At 35.2% G+C, this 11,217-nt stretch overlaps 1 protein-coding gene across 1 annotated transcript; it reads right to left on the reverse strand.

Annotated features, from left to right (window-relative positions):
* Positions 1–2,340: 2,340 nt before the first annotated feature.
* On the reverse strand, positions 2,341–4,657 carry LOC146747201 (uncharacterized protein C17orf113-like). The gene is made up of 3 exons (XM_085498334.1): positions 4,426–4,657; positions 3,495–3,910; positions 2,341–3,360 (listed from the first exon to the last, which is right to left on the reverse strand). Exons 1-3 carry the CDS (start codon positions 4,655–4,657, stop codon positions 2,341–2,343), a joined length of 1,668 nt encoding a protein of 555 aa, XP_085354460.1.
* Between the last annotated feature and the right edge of the window lie 6,560 nt (positions 4,658–11,217).

An 11,217-nucleotide genomic window follows, 5' to 3' on the forward strand; every position in this document is an offset into this window, starting at 1 on the left:
GTTTTCCAGGGTCTTCGTTTCCCAGAGTCTTCGTTTTCCAGGGTCTTCATTTTCCATACGTTGTAATTTCACAATTAAAAGTAGTTAGTTTAATTTATTATGAAGAATTTCGTACGGGAAGTTAGTTCACAATGAAAGTAAATGCCCGATATTGGGCGAATTCGTGTATCATTGTCGTCATAGGAACATTCCAGGGTCTTCGTTTTCCATGGTCTTCGTTTTCCAGAGTCTTCGTTTTCCATACGTTGTAATTTCACAATTAAAAGTAGTTAGTTTAATTTATTATGAAGAATTTCGTACGGGAAGTTAGTTCACAATGAAAGTAAATGCCCGATATTGGGCGAATTCGTGTATCATTTCGTCATAGGAACATTCCAGGGTCTTCGTTTTCCATGGTCTTCGTTTTCCAGGGTCTTCGTTTTTCAGGGTCTTAGGTCTTCGGTCTTCGTTTTCCAGGGTCTTCGTTTTCCATACACCCCAGTTTTATCACAGTATTAAACAATCACCACATCATAAATCATTCTACTAATTACATCAAACTATCTGTGGATGCCATGAACACACTCCAGTTCAATTACGAAGAAAACATATAACATGAACTAGTAAAAGCCATTTCATTAAAGGAAATGATGGAACACCCATAATGCCTTTGGACAGGATGCCATTTCCAATGCTGGGCTATGTGATCAGATGTTTCAACTGTGCTTCTGCAACGGAGGTAATTATGTATATCTTGTAACATTCTTACATTGCAGAAGATAGTTAGAAGTGTTCATACGATAAAGACAATTTAAGGTAAATACAATACAAAATACACTTAATATGCTTACTATTTCAATATTTTTGTTGAAATTCCCATAGATATATCACCAGTGTTTGATGACTATACATGCCAATTTAGAAGAACAATTTGTACAGTTATATAGGGGACCATGTTGCAGTGGGATAGCAGTTAAAGACATACATCCGTTAAATGTACGAATTGGTATTTACTCGACTTACTTAATTGAATTGAAGTTTGTTTATTCACTGTAAGTTGAATATAAGTATCTGTTTTGTTTAATTGTGGTGTGCTTATAATACTGTTTTCAATTTATTTGGGCAACGGTTAATATACCATCAATCAGCATTTGAAGACTGGAAATTATAGCTGAAAAGAGTGATTGCAAAGCTGACACCTCTTTACAGGTTGATTTCTATTGCTGGATGTCAAAGATATAACCTTTTACAAGTATATCTACCAACGATCCAGTCAGTAAATTGTACCTGTCTTACCTGTTTATATCTTCATATCTTTTAACATTTTCGCTTTTTTTATGTGGACATTAATTATAATATTCCATGTATCCGTATAGGTCATACCCCTGGGAAAAAAATATTAAACACTTGTGGTAGTTTTGACTCCCGTGTGCGAAGCACAAAAATGGAGTCTTTCCAGTTAGTGTGCTTGTCTGTGTGTGTGTGTGTGCCTGTACCATCGATATCTCAAGAACCGCTGTTCGGATTTCAATGAAACTTCGTATAAAGCTTGTCTGGGGCAATGCGCAGTTAGTGGTTGACACAGCATTCCCACTGTCTTTTTTAACTGAGGGTATATGTACCCTCTATACAGAAAACTGGAGGTATAACACACATTTTGGGGGTACACCTGTACCCTCTACATCAAAAATTGGGGGTATTTCTAGGAGCGCCAGTATTATTCATCTGCACTGGGAGTGGTTGTTGTAGCACAGAATAAAGATTATACACAAGATTTCACAGAATTTATTTATTTTGCAATTCTCATTTTTAGACAAATTTACACACGGTCTTCATGAAATTTTATAGCTGCTAATCTGACAACCTCATCCTGATTGTATCCTGGTTGCTTGGATGCATACTCAATTATCATTCTATGTTCAACACTGTCAGTAGTTCTTCTACTCGTGGCAGCATTATGATGCCTATTTTGTAACGAAAAACCACGCTCACAGGGAACAGATGTGAGAGGACAAGTAACAAGGATACTGGCAAGAATTTGAAAATCATGAAAATTATCATATTCATTTACAATCAATAAACAGAAGTCTTGTAAGCTCAAATCTCTGTTAACATTTACTAAATGTTTAAACTGCAAAAATACATCCCTGCTTCTCTGAGCATTGATGGACATTTCGTCATCCCCTCCATATTTTACAATGCACCTTTCTAAACTATCATTTCCATGGTTTCTAATGCCTACTTCATGCATGGGCAATAATTTTGGATTTAATACAACATTTAGGTCATTTAGAATACCCAACTCATCATCAGGAAATCTGTTGTCAATTTCACTTAGCAGATTATTAACATACTTTATTTTCAAACGATGCAACACCAAGCTGTCTTGCAAACTAGTGGAATACCTTGGAATTCCTCATTCTCATCAATCATTTGGATACAAGTCGACAAAGTTGGGGGGTCATTGTCACGATAAGAATTAATTAGATTTCTAGTTGCCTTAATCACAGTTTTCAGTTGGTGTATATCCAAAACATTTTTCTGGAATGTTTTAGAAACTTGATCCAGATTTTTCAAAATGTCTTTCAATAAGCACAGTGCTGCAATGAATTTAAAAGTTTTGATTTTTTTTAATATGCCCTTGGCTTTGTTACCTCCCTCGCTGTTTGGCGAGGAAGCTACCTCATGCTCAAGTCCTAATACCAGGGCAGAATACGACTCGTAGCAAGCATCGACAGCATCAGACATGGATAACCATCTGATCTGGCTGGGCCTTTTAAAGCGTTTCACTTTTTTGCCAAGTAATGCCTGCAACTCTTTTATCTTCACATATCTTGGAGCAGAGTAATTGTAGAAATTGTATATGGCAATTAATATTTCATTAATGGAATGCAAATAAGGTATACGTTTTGATGCCCAATATGAAACTAGAGCAAGCCTATGAGCTGCACACCAGATATGAACTATTTTGGGATTTAAAGCTTTTAGCCTGACCCCCACACCTGTTAATCTTCCTGTCATAACTGAAGCACCATCGCTCCCAAAACCACTGACTTTATTTATATTATAGCCGATTTCCTGCAACCACTCAACAATACAATTGTACACAGTATCTGCCTTCCCATCATGAATACTAATATTGGCAGCAAATTCAATTTGTATTTTCCCATTGTGAATAATTTTGCAAAACATTATCAGTTTTTTGTTTGTGGCAATGTCTAGAGACTCGTCAACCATTATCCCCAAAAATGGACTGTCTTTGATGCGCACAATAGCCATTTCTTTCAAAACTTTAGCCATATATTCCTGCATTGTCGCTGGGGCTTGGTGGTTGGTGTATATACCCTTTCTATCTGTGAAATGAGATGATCCATTTGCAATCTGGTAAGAAGAAAAAATACAGTATATTTAATTATATGAAGAATAAAGTACTGTGCAAAAGTAACACTCAATTATAATCAATTGGCAATGTCTTACTGAAAGTGACAAAAAACAGAAAATATACTAGTTCTCACCTGCAAGTCAATGAGTGGCAGAAATTTATTATTGGCTATATTCTGCTCTGCCATCCAGGCAGCTGTTCTTAATTGTGATTCAAGCATTGGCATATATTGCTTCTGTACAGTCACTTTAGCTGCTGCCATAAACCTCTGCTGAGTAACTGTTTTCTTGGCCAAGACATGGTCATCACTGTTCATATGTCTAGTAAGTGCAGACCGCTGATAATTTGATGTGCCTTTAACAAATGCATTAGATTTAAGACTGTTTCTGGCACCACTGGCAAGTTTACAAGTACCACAAAACATTAATGCATGATCAGAATTGTGTTGTAGCCAATCAAATTCCATCAACCATTTCTGTTGAAATCTTTTCTTGAATTTGGGCTTGTCCTTGTCTTGTGTGTAGCCAGATTCTTTCTCTCTGGTGCTATCTGCAAGGTATGAAATTATTAGTTAAGCACACCAGTGACTAAAATGTTAAAACAAGTCAACTACACTGCCAGCTGGCCACCTGCTTCTGTGACAAGCAAATTAAATTTAAATTTTATGTGGTATTCCAATCATCGCACAATATGTTGGTACCTTAACAACAAACAATTAAAAATTAAGGTAAAAAAAAGTTATAGTCACTGGGAGTCTAGTTTTTAAATAAAAAATACCAATGCAATGTCAGTGATTCATAAGTATAAATTGTAATAAAATATACAAAACAGTAAAATATTAATTTAAAAAAAAACACTACCTACAGAATAAAATTTCGTTTAATACTGCATCATATAATATATAACGGTATACAATTTCAGAGTCACTGGAAGTGGTACTAGTATTTTATCAAAACAAACATTTCATATTAAAATGAAGGCAGGCTTTTCTATTTTAATTCACATTTTAATTTATTTGCCTAAACAATTACAAAATAACTTTTGACCTGCAGTATAGGTTTTACCTGTCGTCACATGGTGTTCACAGACTTCGGTTTCAGAGGCTACTACTTGGCCCTCCACGAGCTTGTGATTAAAATCCACAGCATCTGCCTGCTCCGGGTAAACATCTTCGGGCGTGACTGCCTGTTTTTCGTTTTGAACACAAAACTGTCCATGGTGCGTACCGCTACCTGCCGTAAAATAATTAAATATTGTGTTAATACGATCATGCTGACCCTCGGCTCTGTCGGCCATGGTAGAATTCCAGCACGTGACAGTTCAGAGTTGGCAATTATTTTGCACGAAAAAAACCATTAAAATTAACTACAGTAAAATTCTACTGTTACAGTGTACGAGACAGTAAAACTCAAACATGTGTTACGGCTTGGATTCCCACATTGTCACTACAATAAACGCATTATGCAAGCAAATATCAATGAATACGTTGTTCAAAATTACAGAGATTACTTTAAAAACAGCGAAAATAATTTGAAAACAGAATACATACCAGTTATACAGTTGATATGTTAGAGTTAAACGTGTAAGGTCCTCGCTAACTGCAAGCAACTACGAGCTAATATGCCGCCATTTTCTTCTACAATGACCCTCGTTTACGATGACGTCACTGATGTTTTATCACGTAAACGGTCGTTTGATTGGCGATTTTTCCATCATCATTACAAAATTAACCAATCATTTTTTCTGTTACAAAAAACTACACCTACTGTTTGGCTTTTCCATCTTGCGTTCAACACCCGACGTTTTACGTAACTTACAAGCCGGTTGTCAAATGTCCGCGCGGAGTTCAATGATTTTCAGGCTAAATTAACGTTGACGTAGACCTATGAAAAACGTACGCGCAAAATAATTTTATACGTAAATGGAACGTAGATGAGTTGAGATTTGGCGCACACTATTTTATTTATACGTGAATTACGTACTGCAGTACGTGAATGGGAATGCTGTTGACATCCATGCATATTAATGAGCTCTTCTGTCTAATACTGTAATAATAATAATAATACCAAGAGCTATGTTATTTTTATTTACATACATTCTGGCGTCACGTACCAAGTTAATGTTGTCAAAAGTATGTCGACCATGTATACAGTATCTATGATCAGTGCGAATTATGTTACCGAGTACAGCCTTGAATCTGACGGAAAGAACTTTGGTTAACATCTTATAATCAGAGCATAGTTGACTTAGTTGAATTCTTTAACAAAATATTTATATCCATTTTTAGGTAGCAGAGTAATAAAAGCGGTAATTCTTCATCCGTGGTCGAAGAATTGACACTTGCCCCCGACTCTAAGTTTCGTTTTGTGGGTGCAACTGAACTGCACAACCATAAAATTGGATATACAGTACAATTGACAACCTGTTGTATTCATTACGAATCAGGCGACGTATGGGGAAAATGTTTCATTTTGTCAACACATGAAACTTGTAAAACTAGACGTTTGAATCGGAGACCACTGGTTCTGTGATTACTGCATTGATAAAATAAAATTCATAGTCTAGGACTAGGTTTTTCAATCATCTGTGAAAAGTCAACAAATATCAACACAAACTATGTTAGCAAAATTTGTTTAATAAAAGATATAAAAGCAAATTATTGCAAAAAGATTTATTTATACAATATAAATATAAGACAGATATCTGTCAGATTTTTCCCAAAGTACCTCTGCCTCCCACTGACTGCCAGTTCATGTTATACTTATTTTGGCATAAAAACCAATAATTAGCCAGGTAGTTTGAATCTTTATATTATCTACAACAACATCAGTTATAATTATTGGCTTTTAAAAGAGGGTGTAAATAACCCAGTTCTGCAAAACCAAACATCAAAATGTACAAACTTGAGCATCAAACAAGTTGTTTGGATCTGGTCTTAACCGTACTGGTATTGTGTCGTCAGTATCAATTTTCCTATAACCCAGGAATACCCAGAAACCACGACTTTAAAGAACAGTGCATGTATTGTTGAGCCCTGGTTATCATCTGATAACGTCAAATCAGAAAAGTCGCTAAATAGAGACTCTCGAGTGATTGTAATTTGAAGATACATTGATAAGAGAACGACTCCAGGTCAGAAACTTCACCTGTGAAGTCCCACTTTCAAAAAAGTACATATTCTTTATTATCAATAAAAACCAGTCAGTGTTCAAAGGACGTTATCTTCATGTCATTTGACAATAAAATCTGTGATCTGACGTTTGTATCACTCCATCTTCACGTTTTTTTTTGGGGGGGGTTCAATTTGATGACTTTGCAACATGAGATTGTCCAGTAATACTCTCAACGACTTCCAGAACTGTTACGGCAAATTCCTATAATAAAAAATAAATAAATCACTGTTAATTTATTCAAAGGTGGGGTGTTAATTGTTGGGTTGGGAGGGCATCCATTTTTAAGGTCAATTTATAAAATTGCCTAGGATATCAGGGAGTGATAATTCCCCTTGTTTTTGGTGCTAGATGTACCTTTTATAAAAATTTAATGAAGTAGGTCAACACCCCTTAATTGTGTCTAATAGTAAATCCTGTTTTACTGTCAAGGTCTGGATGATTCACACAATGCAAATTGCTGACCAAGATATGTATTTACAACTCCTTACCTTGTTGTACATAGCAGGTGGTTTATAAGCATTTATTGTCAATAAAGTTCTTGTTGATAGGTTGCCCAGAGTCGGATTAAATGCTGCATTTTGAGGTAACACTATGTATTGAGTTAATAAATCAATATACTGGTAAATTATTTTGTACTTTAACAACTATGAAGAACACTACAGTGCTATCGATACTTTGACAACATTTTGGATTGTGCCCCGAGTGGGAATATGGATTAACATAAAGCGACTATACTGTCTAGAGGACACACCTCGAAGTATGCACATACCGTAATAAACTTAAAATACATCATCCAGAGTCTGCGATGCTCAGAATCAAATAAATTGGCTATATTTATTGTTTTCAGGTTACAAGCTTTATTTTTACATATTTAAACATGGTGGGCTATAGTTTATCTGTGCAACCCTGCAAAAATGCAGCTAAACAGTTACTTATGGTGATACAATGACAGATTTATAATAATAGAATCTAAATCTAAGCTTATTGTTCTTTATGTCAAGTTGAGTCATTATTAAACTGAAAGGATACTCTCCAGCGTAGTGCATGTCATGGTGAGAGGAATCATTATCATATGGATTTAAGATATTCCTGGTCTTCATATCAAACACTAGATGATATTTGAATGTGTTCACAGTTTTCCTCAAATCAGCTATGTAAGTGTTGGGTTAGCCACATTTCAATTCAGATAGAACCCTATCCTTGGAATAGCCTAGAAAATAAATAGAAGATGTTAAATTAAAACATACGGTAACAGTTAATTTTCAACTGTTTAGTTCAAAACTGCAACAATGTCATCAACTGATACAACTATGATCATACAGCTGTCAGTTATAGCAGTTACAACACATGCATCTGCCTTATAAACTCTCTAGTTGGACTATGCCAAAATGCATTCTATTTCAATAGGTATAAAAAATGATTTAATACATTGCACAGCTCAACCTAAAACATTTAGTTTTTTACATTTTGTCTTATAAATGTTCACATCTTTAATTCCAATTCATTCGCTCGTTTTATGTTAGTCCCAGGAATTGATGGTTGACAATATACAGATGTTTACAAACTTGGTAAATTGAAAGATTGAAAAATTTCTGTAAATTTTCAGATGCCACTAAACTATAGAGGGAGTCTCATCTACAAAGTACCTTAATTGGAAAGAAAACATAGAACAAATTTGTAAAACTATATCACCTAAAATTGGTATTTTGTATAAAATTCATCATTTTGTCCCACGATCTATTCTTATCCTGCTTTACAACTCTCATTTTACAACATATTACTTACTGTATAGAAATATGGGGTAACACCTACAAAACCTTTTTCAACAAAATTCTACTACTCCAGATAACGTTTTAAAATTTTAGTGCCCCCACGGCCCTCCTGTTTAAAAAACTAAATATTTTAGATATCTACCGGTATAAACTCAGTAAGTTCCACACTGTCACACGCAACGTAATATTACCGTAATTGGTAATTACCGTAATATTACGTAATATTACCGTAATTGGTAATTGGTACAGGTGTGATGGTTCAAATACCAAAATGGCAACAGTAACAGAAAGACTTCCCTGGCGGCGATGATAAAACACGAACACGGAGCCAACTGGTACTGGTATTATTATACTCTGCAAACATCAAGTACAATAACGCGGTAAAACTCCACTACTCCAATAACTAGATACTTAAACTCCAATACAATTCAACGAGATCTCCGATCTGAACTCAGTGCTGAACAAGTCCCCTATATATACCCACACTGTCTATAAATATACCATTACATCAGCATACATAATGAGTCTGGAATTTACTATAAATTTCTAGAATGTTCCATTACCTTCTATTGCCTCCTACAGTGTTCTATTACCTATTCAACCAGTTCTAAACAAAATCTAGAATATTTCACCCAGACACAGTACGGTTCTAGAACATTCTCAGTGACACGGAAGTGACACATAAGTCGTATGCGACACACATCTGTCTGTTTTTTATCTTAATAAGAATTCATTTGCCCATAATGTTGACCGCTACTTGAAACCTTTTCCTCATAACTATGCAACTTGTCAAGCTACTAGTTCCAATTATTATATTCCAAGAATGAATTTTACTACTAATCAACACAGTATCACCTATACAGCAGCAAACAACTGGAACTCACTTCCTGATTCCATAAAAATTATCAAAAGCAGATACATATTTAAAAATACGTTAAAACCGTTTCTCATGAATGTGTCATGTCATTTTTAAAAGTCAATATATAATTATATTTCATTTATCTTTAATTAAGTTAAATGTGCTATGAATTTAATTAATAACATCAGTATTATGGGGCCACAGACTAGACTAGTTTGTATGAACTATATCTGTGGTCCTCACTAGAATTACTATTATTATTATTGTGTATATTATTTATTGTATATTTTCTTGTGAAATAAAAACAACCATGCATAATATTATCTGTTGGTATGCATCAACCATCTAAATCAGTGAGCAAATGTAAATGATGATCGGTGGCGTTGGTAAAAACAACGATACTATACTGCATATAAATACAAACGTCACTAAATATGGAAAAACGAAAACTTACCATTAACAAAAAGGGAGGATGCAGTCAAAATTGTACGAAAACTGAGAAGAACGCACCTGAACAAGCAAAGCGAAGTCAACGAAGCGATGTGTACACAATGGCTGCCGCGAGTGAAATGAACCGATCATGCTTTGCGACGTGACTCACACCACCTTGATAAGGATGTATTGCCAACAAACATAGATGATATTTGTTTTGCCAACTCACACATGAGAATATATTGCCAACTCGCATAGATGAGAATGTATTACCAACTTACACAGATGAGAATGTATTGCCAACTCACATAGATGAAAATGTATTGCAAACAATTCACATAGATAAGAATGTATTGCCAACTCACACAGATGGGGATATGAGAATGTACTGCCAACTCACACAGTTGAGGATGTATTGCCAACTCACATAGATGAGAATGTATTGCCAACTCACACAGGAGAGAATGTATAACCAACGCATACAGACGAGAATATATTCCAAATAGTTCATACAGGTAAGAATGTATTACCGACACACACACACATGTCATTATGTAGTTCATGTGTTTATTTTATTTAATTGACAGTGACGGATGGATGGATGGATATGTTCATCTGCACCACCTAACATGTGTTGTTTGAGCAACATGACTTTACTGGATATGATATAGCTGCTTTGTAAGTTACAAACACATGAACAAATTATTGAATGATTTTTTTTCTTCGACAAATATGAATTTGCATATACCTGAACTTAGATCAGCTGTTGAGCAACCAGGGGTTATTCACAAAACTGGTAGAAAAAGTTGTCATGGTTGCTTGGCATTTGTGAAAGAAAACCCTCTCCAATAATATTATTGTTCACCGTTGGGCGTTGTTCCTAAGAAGGAACAAAAGTGAATTCAAACTGATTCATCATTTGCCTTGACCACAGGGTACCTTCATTAGTGATGGCCTTCCACCTGAACCAACTACAGTTTACTATGCACGAGTGGCATGGATGATGCGGTTCAGGCAATCATACAGTTACGTCAGGGTAGCATCATGCCCAAAACAAATTTGTTCTGCATTCACGATTCACGAGTCAGGTAATTTAGAAAAACATTATTGTTTATTCAGCTAACGAAATATGTTACATTTTATGCTTATCATTTTATTTTGTAATAACTTTTTATTTTAACCGAATAGTGAGGATTTGTGAATATAATGGCCACAACTAGGGTATCCAAGTTGGGGTAACCCAGTTGTGATCTTTTTTTTCTTCAGCCAAAGACAGGTGTATTTCATTGTGTACATGGGTTCCAGCAGAGAAGATTGCATTAGTTTGTTAATACATTTTAAGTTCAGTGTAATTGGGTTATTGTTTCACAATACATTTGAAAAAAGACCGACTGACGTCCAGGGAACTTAATGGAACCTGTGCTTGAACTTGGCTTGGTAGATTCCATTTAATAGTCCACATGATTGTGTAGCACTAGAAACACCATCGATAATAATGTCACAGTCGGTATAAAGACCCAGGGAACTAGTAGCTTCAAGTAGCTACATTATGCAGACACAGCCATTTAATAGTATACTTAATTTAAAGCTCTTTATGTAAGGGTTAATTTTTTTTATAAT

The sequence above is a fragment of the Saccoglossus kowalevskii genome, chromosome 4, assembly GCF_978046115.1.
Source record: "Saccoglossus kowalevskii chromosome 4, keSacKowa6.1, whole genome shotgun sequence".
NCBI lineage: Eukaryota > Metazoa > Hemichordata > Enteropneusta > Harrimaniidae > Saccoglossus > Saccoglossus kowalevskii.

Coding starts and splice junctions, on each gene's coding strand:
- LOC146747201 (XM_085498334.1), bottom strand. CDS start 4,657: ATGGCCGACAGAGCCGAGGGTCAGCATGATCGTATTAACACAATATTT. Junction 3,911..4,425: donor TGAACACCATGTGACGACAG/GTAAAACCTATA, acceptor CATACCTTGCAG/ATAGCACCAGAGAGAAAGAA. Junction 3,361..3,494: donor TGCCACTCATTGACTTGCAG/GTGAGAACTAGT, acceptor TCTTCTTACCAG/ATTGCAAATGGATCATCTCA.